This window comes from Pseudochaenichthys georgianus, unplaced genomic scaffold (assembly GCF_902827115.2).
Source record: "Pseudochaenichthys georgianus unplaced genomic scaffold, fPseGeo1.2 scaffold_200_arrow_ctg1, whole genome shotgun sequence".
Classification (NCBI taxonomy): Eukaryota; Metazoa; Chordata; class Actinopteri; order Perciformes; family Channichthyidae; genus Pseudochaenichthys; species Pseudochaenichthys georgianus.
The window spans coordinates 115,228-137,948 of NW_027262720.1; the positions used below are offsets into that span (position 1 = coordinate 115,228).

The 22,721-nt window shown below is 43.3% G+C and overlaps 2 protein-coding genes across 7 annotated transcripts in view; both read right to left on the reverse strand.

The window, feature by feature from the left end:
* The window catches only part of LOC117441803 (protein NLRC3-like), a 110,498-nt gene that overhangs the window by 67,194 nt on the left and 20,583 nt on the right, over positions 1 to 22,721 (reverse strand). The window lies entirely within an intron of this gene.
* Positions 1 to 22,721, reverse strand: part of LOC139433322 (protein NLRC3-like) — a 40,388-nt gene that overhangs the window by 10,783 nt on the left and 6,884 nt on the right. For 2 of the 4 annotated variants that reach the window (XM_071202279.1, XM_071202282.1), the window contains exons 5-14: positions 22,253 to 22,357; positions 20,474 to 20,535; positions 18,535 to 20,332; positions 17,813 to 17,986; positions 15,680 to 15,853; positions 12,946 to 13,119; positions 12,361 to 12,534; positions 11,369 to 11,542; positions 7,033 to 7,206; positions 6,448 to 6,621 (exon numbers count right to left, since the gene is read on the reverse strand). In XM_071202279.1, the coding sequence (XP_071058380.1) occupies positions 6,448 to 6,621; positions 7,033 to 7,206; positions 11,369 to 11,542; positions 12,361 to 12,534; positions 12,946 to 13,119; positions 15,680 to 15,853; positions 17,813 to 17,986; positions 18,535 to 20,332; positions 20,474 to 20,535; positions 22,253 to 22,357 (3,183 nt within the window). The remainder of the gene's footprint in view (positions 1 to 6,447; positions 6,622 to 7,032; positions 7,207 to 11,368; positions 11,543 to 12,360; positions 12,535 to 12,945; positions 13,120 to 15,679; positions 15,854 to 17,812; positions 17,987 to 18,534; positions 20,333 to 20,473; positions 20,536 to 22,252; positions 22,358 to 22,721) is intronic. The other 2 variants (XM_071202280.1, XM_071202281.1) reach the window with 2 other exon arrangements.

Here is a 22,721-nt window from a genome sequence, read left to right on the forward strand (position 1 = left end):
CCGTGTTCAGTGAATGCAACAGAGGCAAGGCACCAGACCAACCAGAGAGTTGAATGGAAATACAAATCTGTCTTATTGGCTGACAGGTACCTATCCTGTGAGCTGTGACAATGTTTAAAATAAACTGTCAGTCGGACTCAGAGTTTTTGAAGATGGACATAAGAAAACATTTTCTTAAAAAAGACGACAATTCTCAAGTGGTGGCTCACACAACAACCCCAGAGCCACCATTTGAGCCAGGTAAACAAGGTATGTAAATGTAAGTAAACTTCCAAGTTATGCGAACATGTAAGCAAAGCATAAATTACAGCTATGTTGACGTTACTTTGAATCGCGGGGGGAAGCACTATAGTGCCGGCTTGGACAATTCTCTCATAGGGATATAGCAGCACCGTCCAAATACTGGCGCCAAGGGATGGTCCACTGAATTTGCAGTCCCGTCGCCACCATATTTGTGCCGGACACAACATATGCGTGTGGTGCATGTTATTGGACCCTAGGTGGCGGTCTTCTAATAGGGTTGTACTTGTACTGCATGGGGGGGTGGCAGAAAGTCAATATGAGAGCCCACTTACCACATATTAAACAAATATTAACGTACTGTGTACTTATACTTATGGGGCGGGTGGGGAAACTCAATATGGGGTCCCACTTACCAAATATTTATAATGATGTGGGGGGGGTGTCCGACAACTCAATATGGGGTTCCACTTACGAATAGTTGTAATGTTGTGGGGGGTGTCCGACAACTCAATATGGGATCCCACTTACCAAATATTTGTAATGTTGTGGGGGGGTGTCCGTCAACTCAATATGGGGTTGACGTAAATATTTTTACCATGTACTTATACTTATGGGGGGGAGGGGTGTCTGGGAATCTGAAGTATGGAAACTTAAACCCACCCATAATTTTTTTTTCAATAACATTTTAAATTTCTCACATAATCCTGATTTACGTGAATAGTCTGAGAGGCTAGTGCTGGAGAAGAATGAGCAAATTGAAAAAAATTCCAAAAATGTGCTTGGCGCTCCGAGCCTTTGAGAGTGTGTTGTTGCACTTGTGTGGAACCCGCTTGCAAAATTTGGGGACTCTGCGACCTCGGACAAGGTCAAAACCGAGGTCAGAGGTCACATTTGCAATGCCGACAGTACCCTCGGCGGCGCAAAGGAAGTTCCGAACGGCTTCGAGCTTGCTCTCATTAGAACCGGCTCAAAGAGTACATGCAGATTGATGCCTCAGCTGCTCCTAATGTCAAAGGTTACAGCTTGAAATGTAACAAAGCTCCAAAGGTCAAAGGTCACGCTTTCATGCCGTACGGTGCCCTTTACAGCACAAGGGAAGGTCCGACCGCCTTGAGCTTGATGTCATTTTAACCGTCTCGGAGAGCAGATGCAAATGGAGGCCTCTGGTGCAACTAAATGTTAAAGGTTACAGCTTAAAATGTACCAAAACCTTCCGTTAAGGCCTTTTGAGAAGCCGCAGTGCTCCGTGAGTGTTTAAAGTACTTTGAAAAGGGCTAAAGAGATAATTTTTTCACAGGGGGCCTCTAAATAGGGCCCAGATCAGGGAACTGAAATATGGGAACCCTAGCCCACCCAGAACTGTTTTTCAATCAAATGCCATCATGCATTACTGCCATTGACGTCTGACTGCCCTAGCTCCACCCCCTGAGGTCCTAGAGACTCACGGAGAGTACCATTGGATGAGGGATACGTTCAAATGTGGGCTATCCACTGAGCCCGAACCGATCAGAGTTTGTTATCAAAAGATACGAATTAGTAGCACTTTTAGACAAATTAGCTTTTCATTGGAATAATATTGATATAAAATCAAGCATTTGAGTGACGCAATTGATATTCACAGCAAATGTTCCCCGCTATATGTAGTACACTGGTGTAGAATTTCAGGGATCCAGCTGCTACCGTTCGCTCCTATAAGATATTTTTAATTAAAAAAACATGAAATCCTAAAAGAGATATAAATAGATAATTTTTTCACAGGGCCCAAAAAGGGCCTAAATAGGGCCCAGATCAGGGATCTGAAGTATGGGAACCCTAGAACACCCAGAACTTTTTTTCAATCAAATGGCAAACTTTCTCACAAAATCCTGATTTACTCGTAGAGTCAGACAGGGTTTTGCTGGAGAAGAATGAGCAAATTGAAAAAAAATCAAAAAATGTGCTTGGCGCTCCGAGCCTTTGAGAGTGTGTTGTTGCACTTGTGTGGAATCCGCTTGCAAAATGTGGGGACCCTGCGACCGTGTAAACAGTACTAAGAGCCATTTCATTGTATTCCCCTCCCCCACCACCAAGGCTGTCAGATTCTAAGCAGTGCAGTTGCAGTGATATAAGCGTTGCTCATTGGTGCGGATGGTCGCGAGTTCGAATCCATGTTATGGCATGCATGCAACATTTTTTATATTTAGTCAAGAGATAATTATATGTGGAAAGTTGTCTTCTCAGACTCTCCATATTTGAAGTTGATTATTGTATAGTTAGTGTTATAGTATTTTAGGGTAGTTAGTATAATAGGTTTATTCATTTTGTAACTATTACATGTAAAACACACGGTGTTCACATGCTGCCAGTACTTCCATTCGCTTCGTCTTGGTCTGTAGATGTGATTTGATGTGTCGTTTATCCATTTTGATGGCGGAAAATATATGAAAATGTCCCGTTGATATACATACTGAGAAATATATCCGTATATAGTAGACTTTTTTCCCTGTAATCTCTAATTGGCCCTGTGTTGTATTGAGATAAGCGTTAGTCTTTGCTCTGGGGGACCCGGGTACGATACCCGCCTCAGACCTTTTAATGGAAATGTGAAAATTATTTAAAATTAGTTGAATTGAGAGAGGGATACTTTTAAGTTAATTATTATAGGTTTAGTTATTATGGAATTATTAAATATAAAACAATTGTGTTGAATTAAGAGAGGGATAATGGGTTACATTATAATTTATGTCAGGGTGAACAGTGAATGTGTGAAATACTAATATTATGCTAACCGCTAGTCGCTAAGCTAACGGCAGCCATTTCAATGTATTTTTCCATTGAAAATGCTAACCGCTAGCAGCAAAGCTAGCATCACAGCCACTGGTCCGTTTGTGGATACTTTGCACACGTTTTTCACACGCTAGAAGTATGTGAGTACTTCGGTTAGCTTAGTCTTGATCTGTAGATGTCATTCGATGCATCGTTTGTCCATTTTGATGGTGTAAAAGACTACTGTCTGCACGAAATCGGAAACCGGAAGTCGGTTTTTGAAAGGACTCAGAAGAAAAACGGCTGCCTCACTTCATGGAGGAATGTCTCCCCGCTCCATGTGCACTCTGGCCCCGGTACATATGTTGCCTGGAGACCCCCCAGTATGGTTCTTCAAAAACTTTAAGTTTTTGAACTGGTCTCTGGAGGAATGTGAGGAAAGTGGAGTTGTCAGGGGACTCTACCCGCATATGAGGCACTATTTTCGGATACATTTCATCCATTTTCACCCCTTCCTCTGGTTCTTCCAAAAGTTAACATACTTTTTCTGACTCTGGAGGAATGTAAGGGGAGTTGTCAGGGACTCTACCCGCCTTACGGGACACTATTTTCGGATACTTTTTCCATTTTCACCCCTTTTCTATGGATCTCAAAAAAGTTAACTCAGACTTTATTAAATTATTTTTTTATATGACTTATTTTTTAAATATAGTATATTATAATCATATATATAATATATATTATAATATCTATAATAATAATTCTATTTTGACTACCAGTCAGTTCGGGTGGGTTTCGAACCCGGGACCTACCAGACCTATCTCAATGCCCCACAAGTGGCGCTGAGAGCTTATGGAGAATAAGTGTGCTTTATAGATTCGTCAATAGAGTAACGAGACATTTAGCTTTGTTGTCCACCAGTAAAATGTACAAACGACACATCAATTCACATCTACAGATGAAAACGAAGCGAATGGACGTACTTCCAGACTCACAGTGTGTATAAATCGAGACGTGAGATCTCTCTCCCCTGCTCTCTCCGTTTCTCAACAGTGACGTCACTTTCAGCTTCACTTTAACAATTTCAATGAGCAAAATACATTTCCCTTTGTTTTCCACCATCAAAATGGTCAAACGATGCCTCAAATGACATCTACAGATCAAGACGAAGCGAATGGAAGTACTCCATAGACTCCTAGCATGTCTAGTTTTTCTGTTTGAGCACTATTTACATTTTTGGTTAGCCCAGAAATGTGAGAGATCTCACGTCTCAATTTCCTCACACTAGGAGTCTGTGAGTAATTCCATTCGCTTCGTCTTCATCTGTAGATGTGATTTGATGTGTCGTTTGTACATTTTGATGGTGTAAAACACAGGTAAATGTGCCGTTCAGAATGTTTATAATAGACTATACTATATCAGCTTGAGGCGATCCAGGTCGCTACACGGGTGACACGGGTTCGAAACTCCTGTCAGACTCTCCATATCATATAGCAGAACAAATACATTTATACAAAAACATTTAAGAAACATTATAAGAACAATCATTGGGAACATTTAAAAACATTATACACATTAATTTCATCATATTAATCATATTAATCATATATCACACAATGGTGTGATGTGAAAAGCCATTGCTACGTTTTAAAACTTGTAAACACGCATTCAGGAGTCTGAAAGTGGTTTCATTAGCTTCGTATTGATTTGTAGATGTGATTTGATGTGTTTTTTTGTCAATTTTGATCGCCAAAACGATAGAGAAATGTCTTTTTACTTTATAGTGGAGTCTATATATGATACTTTTGTTCAATAAGCTTTTAGCGCCACTTGTGGGGCAATGGAATGAGACTCGCTCCTGTGCATATTTAATAGTTATAACAATTATTATGATTATTATTTTGGAATTATTAATAATATTGAGAAGTGGGCTTCCATATTGAGATGTGGGAGTCCTGAAGTGGGAACCCCCCAGGCAAGTGGGCTTCCATATTGAGATGTGGGATCTACAAGTTATAAAAACTATTATTATTATTTTGGAATTATTAATAATATTGAGAAGTGGGCCTTTTAGTGTACAGCAGGACCATATGAAAGCCCACTTACTCCATATATCGGACATCGCCACCTGGTGGTCCGAGGCGGAACAGTGTTCGGCAAAGGAATATAGGGCATAAATACGGTAATGGGCGCCTAAAATCGGGTCGAGGGGTTGAGGTTGCGACCCTCGGTAGCGCCGGGACCCCGGCGAGACCTCGCGGGGTCCGCAGATTTTACAAACGTGGAGGGGCGTGTGTAAAATGGGAGTTAGCGGAGGCTCCGGCTGCAAGTGTCCGGCAGCTCCATAATATGGCCCTTTCGGACATCCCAAGAGATCAGTCCAGTAAGCTAAACCGTTAGAAAGTAGCTATAGCTAGCCAGATATATTAAATAAACACTTTGTCATACAATCTAAATGTAATGTTTTTTAGCGTTACCTGGTGATTTCAAAGAAATCTCTCTGGGAAATGTTTACTTACTGTTCGACATGAAGCTAGAAGCTACCTTACAGTACACAGTTGATCCGGAGTCCTGTCAGTTAAAGTGTTTCATAGTTAGCTTAGCTAAGCATCAACCTAGCACTGAAATATATGGATGTTATGTGACAATATTTCTGAGAAAAAGTCAGCTGAAATGGTGGCATAGTTGCCACTGCTTTACGTGTCAACAGCATGTTTGAACGTATTTGCAGCAGTAAATGTGGCTGTTTGGCCACTGACGTTGCCATAACAACACCTGAATTTAAATATGCAACCTCTTTTTGTGACAGATTTTTGCAAGAAATTATAATTCTTCTGATTGATATTTCTATTGACAGCTAGTTTCTATGTGAACATTATGAGATGGACAGCCAGAGAGAATACATGAAAAACAGTTATGAAATACTATATGACAAAACAAGAATACAGTTTAAGTGATTTGTAAAATATCCATAAAGAAAAATCTGTTTACAGTTCTGTTTCATATGGTTGTTGAGAGATGTATCCATAGATCTCTTAAGTTTGCTCTCAAAGTGCACCAGATTGATGCTTTTAACTTCAATATTCAAAAAAGAAATCTTCCCGGGGGAGCATGCCCCCGGACCCCCCTAGAGGAGGTGAGGACCCCCCCTAGAGGAGGTTAGGTCCACAGTGTTTACATGCTTATTTATACAATATGTGTGCTTATGCTAACATCATAAGACAAAAGTTGGTTCCATGTTGTGTGTAGTGAGAACGTGTGTGTAGTGAGAACGCGTGAGGGGGGCCCCCAAGCCAAAGCTCGCTTAGGGCCCCTAAAAGTCTAGGGCCGGCCCTGGTGCTAAGCTAGGCTACGCCTGGAAGGTGGAACTGGAGTGATTCCCCAGTGAAAGGAACACCTCCACCTCCCTGTGTTTAATACAATACTGCTGAACCAGCAGAGAGTCGACCCCTTACTGACCCGAGAGTCTCCAGTCTGCAGTTTGGACTCTCCAGAAGATCTCTCAGCTGCTCCACTCCTGAATCCTGCAGATCGTTCTCACTCAGGTTCAGAAGTCTCAGATGGGAGGGGTTGGACTTCAGAGCTGAGATCAGAGCAGAACAGCTGATCTCTGACAACCTGCAGTGTCTCAGTCTGAATAAAGAACACATGATCACATGGTCAGTTTAAACTATTCAGTCGGTATAAGCATCTTTTAGCTTCATTATAATGTTTGAAGAAGCAAATACTGAATATATGTTTTGTGTTTGATTGGAAATACTTATTAATTGTACTCATTTGTCTTTTATATAATGTAGTAAAATAAAACTTGATGGAGGTTCAGTGTGAATTATGCAGAGTATTATTCTTATTGTAATATTTACATTTAAAGCTGAATATTGCTCTGCTACTGTCAGGGAAATAAACCACAGAAGAAGAAAACATACTTTAGCATCAAGATACTCAGAGAGGATCAGAATAATATCAGCCTGATGTCTGCAGCTCAGAGTCAACACAACTCTCACATATTAATCTCAGCACAGAAGTTAAAGATGGAGAACTGACCTGAGATCCTCCAGTCTGCAGTCTGGACTCTCCAGAAGATCTCTCAGCAGCTCCACTCCTGAATCCTGGAGATCGTTGTTATTCAGGTTCAGATATCTCAGAAGGGAGGGGTTGGACTTCAGAGCTGAGATCAGAGCAGAACAGCTGATCTCTGACAAACTGCAGTTCCTCAGTCTGAATAAAGAAAACATGATGTCACTTTAGAAAAACAAAGTTTCAGCTTAACATATTCAAGGTTCAATAATTTGGTTATAGCTGGAGAAGTAGAGAATGTAGGAGTTTATAAAGTGGACATCCTGACAGGTTAAAAACTGTAAGATACAGAAAGAGAAAAGAGCTCTCATTAATATGAAAGACAACGTGCTTCACCTTCAATAAAAAGTGGAGACTTCACATCTGAACCTCTGCTCCATCTACACTAACTCATGATGTGCAGCCAGACTAATAACAACCCACTGAAACTGATTCAACTCAAGATCACACAGTTTACAAATATGACAAATATGTCGGGATGAATTTAGAAGAAATGTGATAAAGAATAAATACAAAATATTTATTTCAGAAATAGTGGAGCCATACATCCAAAGCATCTTCAGTTTAAACTACTACAGCTACAACTGAAAATATTTATTAGTGTTTGATAGTTTTAATATAAATATTTAGTTATTGTATTCATGTGTTAATAATGTCCATCCATCCATCTTCTCCCGCTTATCCGTGGTCGGGTCGCGGGGGTAGCAGTTCCAGCAGAGAGCCCCAAACTTTCTTTTCCCTGGCGACATCAACCAGCTCTGACTGGGGGATCCCAAGGCGCTCCCAGGCCAGCGAAGAGATATAATCCCTCCACCTGGTCCTAGGTCTACCCCTTGGTCTCTTCCCAGCTGGACGTGCCTGGAACACCTCCCTAGGGAGGCGCCCAGGTGGCATCCTAACTAGGTGCCCGAACCACCTCAACTGGCTCCTTTCGACGCGAAGGAGGAGCGGCTCAACTCCGAGCGGCTCAACTCCGAGTCCCTCCCTGATGACCGAACTTCTCACCTTATCCCTAAGGGAGACACCAGCCACCCTGCGGAGAAAACCCATCTCGGCCGCTTGTATCCGCGATCTCGTTCTTTCGGTCATGACCCATCCTTCATGACCATAGGTGAGGGTAGGAACGAAAATGGCCCGGTAGACAGAGAGCTTTGCCTTCTGGCTCAGCTCCCTTTTCGTCACAACGGTGCGGTAAAGTGACTGCAGTACCGCTCCCGCTGCTCCGATTCTCCGGCCCATCTCACGCTCCATTGTTCCCTCACTCAAGAACAAGACCCCGAGATACTTGAACTCCTTCACTTGGGGTAAGGACTCATTCCCTACTTGGAGTGGACAGTCCATCGGTTTCCTGCTGAGAACCATGGCCTCAGATTTGGAGGTACTGATCCTCATCCCAGCCGCTTCACACTCGGTTGCGAACCGATCCAGTGAGTGCTGAAGGTCGCAGACCGATGAAGCCATCAGAACCACATCATCTGCAAAAAGCAGTGGTGCAATCCTTAGTCCACCGAACTGCAGACCCCCTCCCCCACGACTACGCCTCGAAATCCGATCCATGTATATTACAAACAGGATTGGTGACAAAGCGCAGCCCTGGCGGAGGCCAACCCTCACCGGAAATGGGTCCGACTTACTGCCGAGGACCCGGACACAGCTCTCGCTTTGGGAGTACAGAGATTGGATGGCCCTGAGTAGAGACCCCCTCACCCCATACTCCCGAAGCACCTCCCACAGTAACTCCCTGGGAACTCGGTCATACGCCTTCTCCAAGTCTACAAAACACATGTAGACCGGATAAGCGTACTCCCAGGCCCCCTCCAGGATCCTTGCGAGAGTAAACAGCTGATCCGTCGTTCCACGACCAGGACGGAATCCGCATTGTTCCTCCTCAATCTGAGGTTCGACAATCGGCCTGACCCTCCCTTCGAGTACCTTGGAGTAAACTTTCCCGGGGAGGCTGAGTAGTGTGATGCCTCTGTAATTGGCACACACCCTCTGATCCCCCTTTTTAAAAAGGGGAACCACCACCCCGGTCTGCCACTCCTTCGGTACCTTTTCCGACTTCCATGCAACGTTGATGAGACGTGTCAACCATGACAGTCCCTCAACACCCAGAGCCTTCAGCATTTCCGGGCGGATCTCATCCACCCCCGGGGCTTTGCCACTGTGGAGTTGTTTGACGACCTCAGTGACCTCCCACCGGGAGATTGGTGTTGATCCCCCGTCATACTCCAGCTCTGCCTCTAACATAGAGGGCGGAGTTGTCGGGTTCAGGAGTTCCTCAAAGTGTTCCTTCCAACGCCCTAACACTCCATCAGTTGAGGTCAACAACGTCCCATCCTTACTGTACACAGCTTGGATTGTTCCCTGCTTCCCCCTCCTGAGGTGTCGGACAGTTTTCCAGAACAACTTTGGTGCCGCCCGAAAGTCCTTCTCCGAACTTCTCCCACACCCGCTGCTTTGCCTCGGCCACGGTTGAGGCTGCTGCCCTTCGGGCCTGTCGGTACCTTGCAACTGCCTCGGGAGTCCCACGGGATAACAAATCCCTGAAGGCCTCCTTCTTCAGTCGGACGGCTTCCCTGACCACCGGTGTCCACCAGGAGGTTCTAGGGTTACCGCCCCTTGAGGCACCTAGGACCTTGAGACCACAGCTCTCCGCCGCGGCTTCGGCAATAGAGGCTTTGAACACCAACCACTCTGGTTCAATGTCCCCAACCTCCACAGGAATGCCCGAAAAGCTCCGCCGGAGGTGCGAGTTGAAGGCCTCCTGAACTTGGGCCTCCTCCAGACGTTCCCAGTTCACCCGAACTACACGTTTGGGCTTACCAGGTCTATCCAGAGGCTTCCCCCGCCACTCGACCCAACTCACCACCAGATGGTGATCAACTCCGCCCCTCTCTTTACCCGAGTGTCCAAAACATACGGCCTCAGGTCCGATGATACGATAACGAAATCGATCATGGACCTTCTGCCTAGGGTGCTCTGGTACCACGTACACTTATGAGCATCCTTATGTTCGAACATGGTGTTTGTTATGGCCAATCCATGACTAGCACAGAAGTCCAGTAACAAACCACCACTCCGGTTCAGATCAGGGGGGCCGTTCCTCCCAATCACGCCCCTCCAAGTGTCTCCATCATTGCCCACATGTGCGTTGAAGTCTCCCAGCAAGATTAAAGAGTCCCCTTCAGGAGCCCCATACAGGACTCTTACCAGGGTCTCCAAGAAGGCTGTATACTCTGAACTGCTGTTGGGTGCATAAGCACACACAACAGTCAGAGTTTCCCCCCCCATAACCCGCAGGCGTAGGGAGGCGACCCTCTCGTCCACTGGGGTAAACTCCAACAACGAAGCACCTAACCGGGGACTTGTGAGTATCCCCACACCCGCCCGGCGCCTCACACCTTGAGCAACTCCGGAGAAGAATAGAGTCCAACCCCTATCCAGAAGTAAGGTTCCAGAGCCGACGCTGTGCGTAGAGGTGAGCCCAACCAGATCCAACTGGTAACGCTCCACCTCCCGCACAAGCTCCGGCTCCTTCCCCCCCAGAGAGGTGACGTTCCACGTCCCCAAAGCCAGCTTCTGTCGCCCGGGTCTGGTCCGTCGAGACCCTCCGCTTTCACTGCCACCCTTCTGGCAGCGCACCCGACCCCATCGTTGTTTCCCGTAGGTGGTGGGCCCGCGGGACGGAGAAGCGGAGGTGTTGCCCACGTTGCCTTTTCGGGCGGGGCCCGGCCGGGCTCCGTGGCAAGCCCGGCCACCAGACGCTCGCTGACGAGTCCTCCTTCTGGGCCTGGCTCCAGAAAGGGACCCCGGGCTTCCTCCGGGCTTCCTCCAGGCCGGGTATCCTCACTTCTTGGTTTTTCTTTCATGAGGTCTTTTGAACCAATCTTAGTCTGGCCCCTTGCCTGAGACCAATTTGCCATGGGAGACCCTACCAGGAACACAAGGTTCCAGACAACACAGCCCCCAGGTTCATCAGGGCACACAAACCTCTCTACCACGGTAAGGTGCTGGTTCTTCAGAGAGGCGTTAATAATGTCATTTATTTAAAATAAACATGATGGAAAATCTAAGATGAATTTGAGGTTTTTAGGAAGTTCAGAGTGAATTATGCAGTTAGATTTTTACTTAAAATTGCTCTGCCACTGTCAGGGAAAGAAACCACAGAAGAAGAAAACATACTTCAGCATCAAGATACTCAGTGAGGATCAGGATAATATCAGCCTGATGTCTGCAGCTCAGAGTCAACACAACTCTCACATATTAATCTCAGCACAGAAGTTAAAGATGGAGAACTCACATGAGAGTCTCCAGTCTGCAGTCTGGACTCTCCAGAAGATCTCTCAGCAGCTCCACTCCTGAATCCTGGAGATCGTTGCTACTCAGGTTCAGACCTCTCAGATGGGAGGGGTTGGACTTCAGAGCTGAGACCAGAGCAGAACAGCTGATCTCTGACAAACTGCAGCCCCACAGTCTGAATAAAGAAAACATGATGTAACTTTAGAGAAACTACATTTCAGCTTAAAATATTCAAGGTTCAATAATCTGGTTATAGCTGGAGAAGTAGAGAATGTAGGAGTTTATAAAGTGGACATCCTGACGGGTTAAAAACTGTAAGATACAGAAAGAGAAAAGAGCTCTCATTAATATGAAAGACAACGTGCTTCACCTTCAATAAAAAGTGGAGACTTCACATCTGAACCTCTGCTCCATCTACACTAACTCATGACGTGCAGCCAGACTAATAACAACCCACTGAAACTGATTAAACTCAAGATCACACAGTTTACAAATATGACAAATATGTCGGGATGAATTTAGAAGAAATGTGATAAAGAATAAATAGAGAATATTTATTTTAAGAATAGTGGAGCCATACATCCAAAGCATCTTCAGTTTAAACTACTCAGTCAGTATGAGCATCATGTAGCTTCATACAAATGTGAGAAACAGCTCAAACTGAACATATTTGTTAGTGTTTGATAGTTTTAATATAAATATTTAAGTATTGTATTCATGTGTTTATAATGTCATTTATTTAAAAATAAAAACATGATGGAGAATATAAGATGAATTTGAGGTTTTTAGGAGGTTCAGAGTGAATTATGCATAGTTTGATTCTTCCTTAACATTGCTCTGCCAATGTCAGGGAAAGAAACCACAGAAGAAGAAAACAGACTTTAGCATCAAGATACTCAGAGAGGATCAGGATAATATCAGCCTGATGTCTGCAGCTCAGAGTCAACACAACTCTCACATATTAATCTCAGCACAGAAGTAACAAGAACTGACTCGAGAGTCTCCAGTCTGCAGTCTGGACTCTCCAGAAGATCTCTCAGCAGCTCCACTCCTGAATCCTGCAGATCGTTGTCACTCAGGTCCAGAAGTCTCAGATGGGAGGGGTTGGACTTCAGAGCTGAGATCAGAGCAGAACAGCTGATCTCTGACAAACTGCAGCCAGTCAGTCTGAATAAAGAACACATGATCACATGGTCAGTTTAAACTATTCAGTCAGTATAAGCATCTTTTAGCTTCATTATAATGTTTGAAGAAGCAAATACTGAAGATATGTTTTGTGTTTGATTGGAAATACTTATTAATTGTACTCATTTGTCTTTTATATAATGTAGTAAAATAAAACTTGATGGAGGTTCAGTGTGAATTATGCAGAGTATAATTCTTATTGTAATATTTACATTTAAAGCTGAATATTACTCTGCTACTGTCAGGGAAAGAAACCACTGAAGAAGAAAACAGACTTCAGCATCAAGATACTCCGGGAGGATCAGTGTGATATCAGCCTGATGTCTGCAGCTCAGAGTCAACACAACTCTCACATATTAATCTCAGCACAGAAGTCAAATATGGAGAACTGACGTGAGAGTCTCCAGTCTGCAGTCTGGACTCTCCAGAAGATCTCTCAGCAGCTCCACTCCTGAATCCTGGAGATCGTTGTTATTCAGGTCCAGATCTCTCAGATGGGAGGGGTTGGACTTCAGTGCTGAGATCAGAGCAGAACAGCTGATCTCTGACAAACTGCAGTTCCTCAGTCTGAATAAAGAAAACATGATGTAAGTTTAGAAAAACAAAGTTTCAGCTTAAAATATTCAAGGTTCAATAATCTGGTTATAGCTGGAGAAGTAGAGAATGTAGGAGTTTATAAAGTGGACATCCTGACAGGTTAAAAACTGTAAGATACAGAAAGAGAAAAGAGCTCTCATTAATATGAAAGACAACGTGCTTCACCTTCAATAAAAAGTGGAGACTTCACATCTGAACCTCTGCTCCATCTACACTAACTTATGATGTGCAGCCAGACTAATAACAACCCACTGAAACGGATTCAACCCAAGATCACACAGTTTACAAATATGACAAATACGTCAGGATGAATTTAGAATAAATGTGATAAAAAATAAATAGAAAGTATTTATTTCATAAATAGTGGAGCCATACATCCAAAGCATCTTCAGTTTAAACTACTCAGTCAGTCTGGGCATCATGTAGCTTCATACAAATGTGAGAAACAGCTAAAACTGAACATATTTGTTAGTGTTGGATAGTTTTAATTTAAATATCTAATTATTGTATTCATGTGTTTATAATGTAAATTATATATTTTTTAAAACATGATAAAGAATATAAGATGCATTTTAGGGTGTCCTTTTTTTTCACGACACTGGGGATCTTAATATTTAAGAACCTATTAATGTGTTATACCAGATTAGAACACATCATAGCACAGAGACAGCTCTGGTCCTATCTATCTGAACGCTCTCAGTTTGTACGTGTTAACGATGAATCTTCCACGCAAACCAAAGTTAGCCATGGAGTGCCACAGGGCTCAGTGCTCGGACCTATTTTGTTCACATTATATATGCTTCCGTTAGGCAATATTATAAGGAATCATTCTGTAAACTTTCATTGTTATGCGGATGATACTCAACTATATTTATCAATCAAGCCTGATGAAATTAATCATCTAAATAAAATTCAAGACTGCCTTAAGGACTTAAAAAACGTGGATCACCTTAAACTTTTTGATGTTAAACACGACCAAAACTGAAGTTATTGTACTTGGCCCGAAGAATCTACGAAATAAATTATCTAAAGATATACTAACTATGGATGGCATTAATTTGGCCTCCAGTGAGACTGTAAGGAATCTTGGTGTTATATTTGATCAGGATTTATCCTTTAACGCCCACATAAAATCAATTTCAAGGATCGCCTACTTCCATCTACGTAACATTGCAAAAATCAGGCACATCTTGCCTCAAAACGATGCAGAGAAACTAGTCCATGCATTTGTTACTTCTAGGCTGGATTATTGTAACTCCTTATTATCAGGGAGTACCAAGAAGTCAGTCAAGTCGCTTCAGCTGATTCAAAATGCTGCGGCTCGTGTACTAACCAGAGTTAGGAAAAGGGACCACATTACTCCTGTTCTGGCTCCCTATAGAACACAGGATAGAATTTAAAATTCTTCTTCTCGCCTAAAAAGCCCTTAATGAGCAGGCGCCATCTTACCTTAAATAACTCATTATACCCTACTGTCCTACTAGGGCATAGCGTTCCAAGAATGCAGGGTTGTTGGTTGTTCCTAGAATCTCTAAAAGTACAATGGGAGCCAGAGCCTTTTCTTATCAAGCTCCACATTTGTGGAATCAGCTTCCAGTTTGTGTTCGGGCGGCAGACACCCTATCCGTTTTTTAGGAGTGCGCTTAAGACCTTCCTTTTTGATAAAGCTTATAGTTAGGGCTGATTAGATTCAGCCCCTAGTTTTGCTGATATAGGCTTAGTTTGTCGGGGGACATCTTACTTCTTCCTTCTCTCTGTCTATACCTGTGTACTCTCATGTTCCGATTAACCCAGCTTCCCCAAATGTCCTTCTTTTTGGTGTCTATATATGCCGGGATCCGGAGTCATGGATCATCCTGCGGTCCTGTGTCCTGGATCGCGAGCGCTGGATCTTGAGTCGTGGCTGTGGTCCTGGATCATAGGTCCTGGATGGATATCCTCGTGGATTCATCTTCCTATTATACACACATGCATTTCCAAACATTTGGTCTACCTATGTTGCAAATGTATTATCTTTTCAATTTACACACGGCATCTATTGCACGTCTGTCCGTCCTGGGAGAGGGATCTCTCCTTTGTTGCTCTCCCTGAGGTTTCTCCCATTTTTCCCTTTAAACTGTGGGTTTTCTTCGCAAGATTTTCCTTGTACGATGTGAGGGTCTAAGGACAGAGGGTGTCGTATTGTCATACTGATATTCTGTACACACTGTGAAGACCACTGAGACAAATGTAACATTTGTGATATTGGGCTATATAAATAAACATTGATTGATTGATTGATTGAAATCCTGCATTAACTTTTTTAATTGTAATTTTTATGCAAGGTTAAGCATACATCTGGTAAAAAAGAACCCTGCAGGTTGCTCTTTAACATTCCACAATGAACTCAACTACAGAAGAAGAAAAATAGACTTTAGCATCGAGATACTCAGGGAGGATCAGGATAATATCAGCGTGATGTCTGCAGCTCAGAGTCAACACAACTCTCACATATTAATCTCAGCACAGAAGTTAAAGATGGAGAACAGACCTGAGATCCTTCAGTCTGCAGTCTGGACTCTCCAGAAGATCTCTCAGCAGCTCCACTCCTGAATCCTGCAGATCGTTGTAACTCAGGTCCAGAACTCTCAGATGGGAGGGGTTGGACTTCAGAGCTGAGACCAGAGCAGAACAGCTGATCTCTGACAACCTGCAGCGCCTCAGACTGAATAAACAACACGATGTAACTTTAGAAAACAATGTTCCTGTTTGAAAAAACTTGAGCAGGGGATTTTTATAGAAAGGACGCTAACGTCATTTCCGGCCCCGCCCGCTTTCATTAGAGCGAAGGTTTTAGGCTTTCTGGCATCACTTTACAGCGCCCCTGTTACCCGGTTTAGACTAAACCCTGTTACCCTGGTAAGGTTTAATAATCGGTTCAGAGCTCAAAATGGTTTTAATGTCAGCAATGATGTGGAAAATCCCTCTCCCACTCCGACCTCCCTCTACCTGCTCCCTCCTCCTGCTCACCTGTGACAAATCCTTTCCCCCATGAACAAAGAAGCTGGCTGGCCTCATGCAACTCCTGAGAACCAATTGTTTGTCTGATTAAATAATCAGTACGTGTTCCTTTCCTTTGTATTGTATGTTCATAGCAGCTTGAGTAGTTTACCTCCATATGTTCATCTGAATCATAATAAGAAAGGCAATATGGAGCCACTACAATGGTGAATATATGGAAAAAATAAATGATATTCAAGGATATACACTCGTATGGACAATGTTTCTGCTTCAGGAACACACGTCCGAACTTAGTTCTCCCGTTCCCATCCCTCAGTGGCTTATGGATAAGGTTAAAAAGCCACTACACATATAATAATATAAAAAGATAAGTGCTTCGCTGGAATATAATTTGAAGTATAAATGTTATGTTATGTCTCCCTCCTCTGTTGCTCTCCCTGAGGTTTCTCCCATTTTCTCCTTTAAACTGTGGGGTTTCTCTGGAAGTTTTTCCATGTAAACCTGCAGGTCCGCTGCAACTCTGACTACTTTTAAATCCAGGCTGAAGACTTTTCTTTTTGTCGCTGCTTTTAATTGAACTATTCATATCTTAGACTGCACTGTAACTTTTATCCATGTATTTTTTCTTTTAATGTTTATTTTATTAGCTTTTCTTTTTAATGACTGATTTTAAATGCCATTTTCTTAATGTCTTTCATTTTTGTAAAGCACTTTGAATTGCTTTGTGTTGAAAAGTGCTATATAAATAAACTTGCCTTGCCTTGCCTTGTACGATGTGAGGGTCTAAGGACAGAGGGTGTCGTATTGTCATACTGATATTCTGTACAAACCTTGAAGTCCACTGAGACAAATGTAACATTTGTGATATTGGGCTATATAAATAAACATTGATTGATTGATTGATGTTTGAACTAATTCAAACAAACAAACAAGAATAAAAAAAGTACATTAAATTGCTTCCCCCTTTCCGTATGTTGTGCTTCCCCCGGGTTTTTGGATCTTTTCTCTGTGTGTTTGTGTGAGTGTGGAACACGTGTGACCGGGGTTTTGCGGGATCCCTCCACTCCGTTGACCCTCTCTCCCACTGGTAAGCCTCAGCCCCCTTGTTAGTTTTCCCTTTTGGATATAGCCCTGTGTGACTGTTTTTAAATTTTATTTTTACTATTGTACAAAAATAAAATGTTCTATTTTTGATAATTGAAACACGTCTCTTGTTCCATGAGTAACCCAACCTGTGTGTCCTAGTGATTTAAAACGTTATATTTCCCTGGGTGAAATTCCCGGGGTGGCGTTGTCGGACTTAGTGGTTTAACCAAACTACTGTTAAATCAATAAATGTATTCTGCGGCCGCTGCCACATCACCAACATATTTGACCTCATTCATCTCCCTCACAGCTCATCAGTACTGACAGCATCTTCACTGACTCATGGAGCACAGTGAGAGTGAAGGCTGAAAAGATATCTCAGATGAGAGCGGTTGGACTTCAGAGTCACACATTTACTTTCTCTGCTTTTTGTTATTCTTTAAATTATTCAGGCATTTAGAAAGAAATATAAAATAATTGAAATGTCTTTGAACTCTTAGTACTAAACTCTGGAATTAGAAATAATATAAATGATAAATACATAGAAATCCACATGTACTACAGCCAGTGATCTGACCTGAGAGACTCCAGTTTACAGTTTGGACTCTTTAGTCCAGAACTCAGGATCTCCACTCCTGAATCCTGTAGCTTGTTGACTCTCAGGTCCAGCTCTCTCAGGTGGGAGGGGTCGGACTTCAGAGCGGAGGCCACGACTTCACAGTCAGAGTCTGAGATTAAACGGTTAGGAAATCTGCAATGACACATATATTACAGCATATGCTATTATAAAACAAGGGCAAACATTACATTTACTTCATGCATTTGTTGAAAAAGCATTTTCAATTTAACGTTTTGAATAAATCTGATGTTAGTACAATTAATATTTTATTGAATTTTCAGTGTGATCTGATCCCATGTTTGTCACGTCAGACCTACCTTCTGCTGTCAGTGAACAGAAATTAAACAAATCGACAAGATAAGAGATTTACATAATGAAATGTTAATATATTTGGATGTGCATGACAATGAATGCATAATGTGTTTCTTAAAGCATAGAGAATGTATAATGCACACAAACATATTGAACAAACCAATAGGTTTACATTATTTTCAACAAAACCCGCAAAAAAAGTCCTTTTTAAAAATTAAGAAAAGAAAAAACTGAAATATTTTTAATTATTAGAATAATTACATTTTGCTGTCACAGTATTTGAAACAGCAACAAGTTGTATAGTGTTTATTCGAAAACTAAACTTAACATCTACATAAGTATATAAAGTTAATCACATCTGGACTCACACAGCCTTGCTGCAGTTCCCCAAAGCTGGAAGCACTCTCCGTCGTCCCTCCTCTGATGTTTCGTACTTCTCGTGGTCCAACTCTTCCAGAACCTCCTCTGACAACTGCAGCATGTAGGCCAGAGCAGAGCAGTAGCTCCCAGAGAGTTTCTCTGATCTGTTCAGTAAATCTGTGATCTCCTGATGGACTGAGTGGTCCTTCATCTCTGTCAGACAGTGGAAGATGTTGAGGCTCCTGTCAAGAGAGATTTCATCACTGCTCATCTTCTTCAGGTTGTTGATGGCTCTCTGGATGGTTTCTGGACGGTTGTCTGTGCGACCCAGCAGGCCTCCTAAGAGTCTCTGGTTGGACTCCAGAGAGAGGCCGTGGAGAAAGCGGACAAACAGGTCCAAGTGGCCATTTTCACTTCTGAGGGATTTCTCCATGGCTCCCTTTAGGAAGACATCCAGGGATGGGTAATCCTGATCACTGCTAAACATGTTGTTATTGTCTCCCTGCAGGAAGTCCTGCAGTACCTCTGTGTTCCTGTTGGTGTAACAGTGCAGCATGTAGACTGCAGCCAGGAACTCCTGAACGCTCAGATGAACAAAGCAGTAGACTGTTTTCTGGAAGATCACACTCTCTCTTTTGAAGATCTCTGTACAAACTCCCGAGTGCACCAAGGCCTCGGTGACACCAAGACCACAGCGCTGCAGGTCTTCTTGGTAGAACATGATGTCTCCTTTCTCCAGATGTTCAAACGCCAGCCTCCCCAGCTTCAGAAGAACCTCCCTGTCAGCCTCCGTCAGCTGCTGTGGACTCGTCGCATGTCCCTCACCATACTTCTGCTTCTTCCTCTTTGTCTGGACCAGCAGGAAGTGTGAGTACATGTCAGTGAGGGTCTTGGGCAGCTGTCCTCTCTGGTCTGTAGTCAACATGTGGTCCAGAACTGCAGCAGTGATCCAGCAGAAGACTGGGATCATGCACATGATGTGGAGGCTCCTGGAGCTCTTGATGTGAGAGATGATTCTGCTGGACCGGTCTTCATCACTCAATCTCCTCCTGAAGTACTCCTCCTTCTGGGCGTCAGTGAAGCCTCGTACTTCTGTCACCCTGTCCACACACTCAGGAGGGATCTGATTGGCCGCTGCAGGTCTGGAAGTTATCCAGACGAGAGCCGAGGGAAGCAGCTTCCCCCTGATGAGGTTTGTCAGCAGCACGTTGACTGAGGACTGCTGAGAGACCTCAGACACAACCTCATTGTTTCTGAAGTCCAGAGAAAGTCTGCTTTCATCCAGGCCGTCAAAGATGAACAGCACTTTGCAGACAGCCAGCTGCTCTGCTGTGACCTTCTGTAAGGTTGGATGGAAAACATGGAGCAGCCTGAGAAGACTGTACTGCTCACCTTTGATCAGGTTCAGCTCCCTGAAGGAGAGCGGGATCACCAGACTGACATCTTGGTTTCCCAAACCCTCGGCCCAGTCTAGAGTGAACTTCTGCACTGAGAAGGTCTTTCCAACTCCAGCGACTCCGTTGGTCAGGACCGCTCTGATGGGAGTCTGCTGGTCAGGTGAGGCTTTAAAGATGTCCTGGCACTTGATTGGAGTTTCATGGAGGGTCTCTTTCTTGGAAGCTGTCTCCAGCTGCCTCACCTCATGTTGGGTATTAACCTCTTCACTCAGGCCTTGTGTGATGTAGAGCTCAGTGAATATTCTGTTGAGGAGGGTTTCACTTTGACCAGTTCCTTCAGTCACACGTTCACATCTCTTCTTCAGACTGAGCCTATGTTCATCTAAAACCTCCTGCAGACCACTATCTGCTGAAGGAGAAGGAAGCATGTGAGTAATACAAAACAAATAAATAAAAGGGTTCAGAATGAATGTCTTTGCTGTAACAAATAAAGCAGGAAGAATCCTGTTTTCAGACATGAAGACCCCAGCAGACAGATATTTAGACTTACTTCGTACAGTGCTGGTCTCACTTGCTCTCTGCACTCCAGCTCTTGTTCCGGACCTCTTCCCTCTGTTGAGATGAACACATCCTTTATAGCGCAGGTATATGTACATAATAAAAACATCTTCCTGTCTGGATTCATAACATAATTCAAAGTTGGACACAGCAAGTTCATCATATATAGCAACTCACACTTCATCAAAATTAGGGCTGGGCGATACGGCCTGAAAATAATATTGCACTATTTTTTAACCTGTATCGCGATATACAATATAAATTGCGGTATTTTGAAATCCCGTTCAATACCCAATACACCAGTGTGAGGATTGTTAAATTAAGACATTAAGGGCTATTCATGATAATTTGCATCTTGTCTTCATCTATTGTACATCGTGTACACCAAACACAGTAGCCACACAAATGCTCGCTCAGTCTGGTCCACAAAACCCTGCTCCTCCTCGGGAATAATGCTGAACCAGGCGAGCTCTGAGGTAAAGACGGGTGAGGGTCTTTCCGGACGCAGACCCGTGCACTGAGGACAGCCATAAACTGTAAAGGACAGCCCGCTAGGGGAAGCAGCGAGGTCTCTTGTTTGTACCATACAGAGTCTATGGTTCATACACATAAATGAAAAACACTGATTTAATATGAGGTACTGTAAAGATCTGGCGGCTGATGTTTTCCTTTACTGATTCAACGTCAGCACGTCAGCGACGACAGAAGCAGAATCTCAACGCTGACAGGTTTGTGCGTCAGAGTCACACAAATATCTCGATCAAGTTGACATTTTCAAGTTGCAGCTATACGCGGGTAGTGGATCGCCGGAGCTGTTAGATTAACATTAACATGCTTATTAAGTGCAATGCCTTGCTGCCTGTAGCACCATCCTTGATGGAGCATATGTGTGGGACCTGTATTTTACAGGAAAGGAGTGAGCAGAGGGTAGATTCTTGTTCTGTTTTCTGGGACTATCTTCCTCACCATGCTGAACACCCTCTCAGACTTTCAGTTGCGCGCGCTACTAAAGAGACGCGCTACCATGGAAACCAAACAATGGTGTAGCTTTATTAAAGTCCGAGTGGAAACAGTCGTGAGTAAATCTGATTTTGTCAGAAATCGGGAGAAATGCGGGAGAAATAAAGGCTACAAACGGAAATATGACCCCGGGAGGAAACCGGGAGAGGGCAATGAAATCGGGAGTTTCCCACGAAAATTGGGAGGGTTGGCAAGTATGAGTATAGGCGAATCCACCCGCAAATAGGGTGGGAAGACATTTTCTTTTCAAAATGTTGTCTCAATCCTCGGCTCTGTGTGCGTGTGGCATAGCACATTTTGTGTGAGGGAGTGAGACAGAGAGAGGGCACTAGTCACAGGGCTTGTTGTTAGCATCCCTAGACTGTATATCCAGGGTTTCACATAACTTTTTTAGTGACTTACTCAGATGAGTACCAGGAGACAGCGTTTGGTACTCACCCCACACGTAGCCTGGTTTTAATAAGCGCAGTCTTATCCTCACTATCCTTAACACTTTACTTTGTTTCTTTAGTATACTCCTCTGTCTTTTACTGCATTTCTTGACTATATTCCTCTGTAGTTGACTTTGTTTCTTTACTGTGTTCTTCTCTCTGAGTGTTTAGATGGTTTACATCAGTCTCAGTGGGTCTCAAACGTATTGGACACCATTAACAACACCCTGCCCACCAAGTTCTTACACTAGTTTAGATGATCAGATAACATAAACACTGAATCCTCTTCAGGTCAGTTCACAGGAGAAACAGACTCTCACTTTGTTTCTGAGGGTCCAGGTTGATCCCTGAAGTTCAGAGGTCTGTCTTTAGACTGGTCACTCTTCAGAGACAGGCAGCTGGGGACTGGAGACTCTGCTCTCCGTCTGCAGAGACAGAAAATGTTTTACACATCATTGGTTTTTGAAAAGAGCAGTTTAACCTGATTGAATATGTTTGGACTTGCTCTGAACTTTCTGTTTTTGAGTCATGCTTGTAGGTTTCAGGCTTTACAATTAATTTATGAGGATCAATAGTTTGACATGTTTGTGTTTTATTCACTTAACTTAAAGTGGACCTATCATGCTATATTTGAAATATATATTGTATGGCCATACCTATATAAAAAATGACTGAAGTTTTTTTTTCAAAATACCAAACAGATCCTGCATTTTAGCCATGCCTCATTTCGCTCTATTTGCTCTTTTCCAGCCTTGTTTTTGCAAGGGCCGAATCTGTGACTTAGCTTTA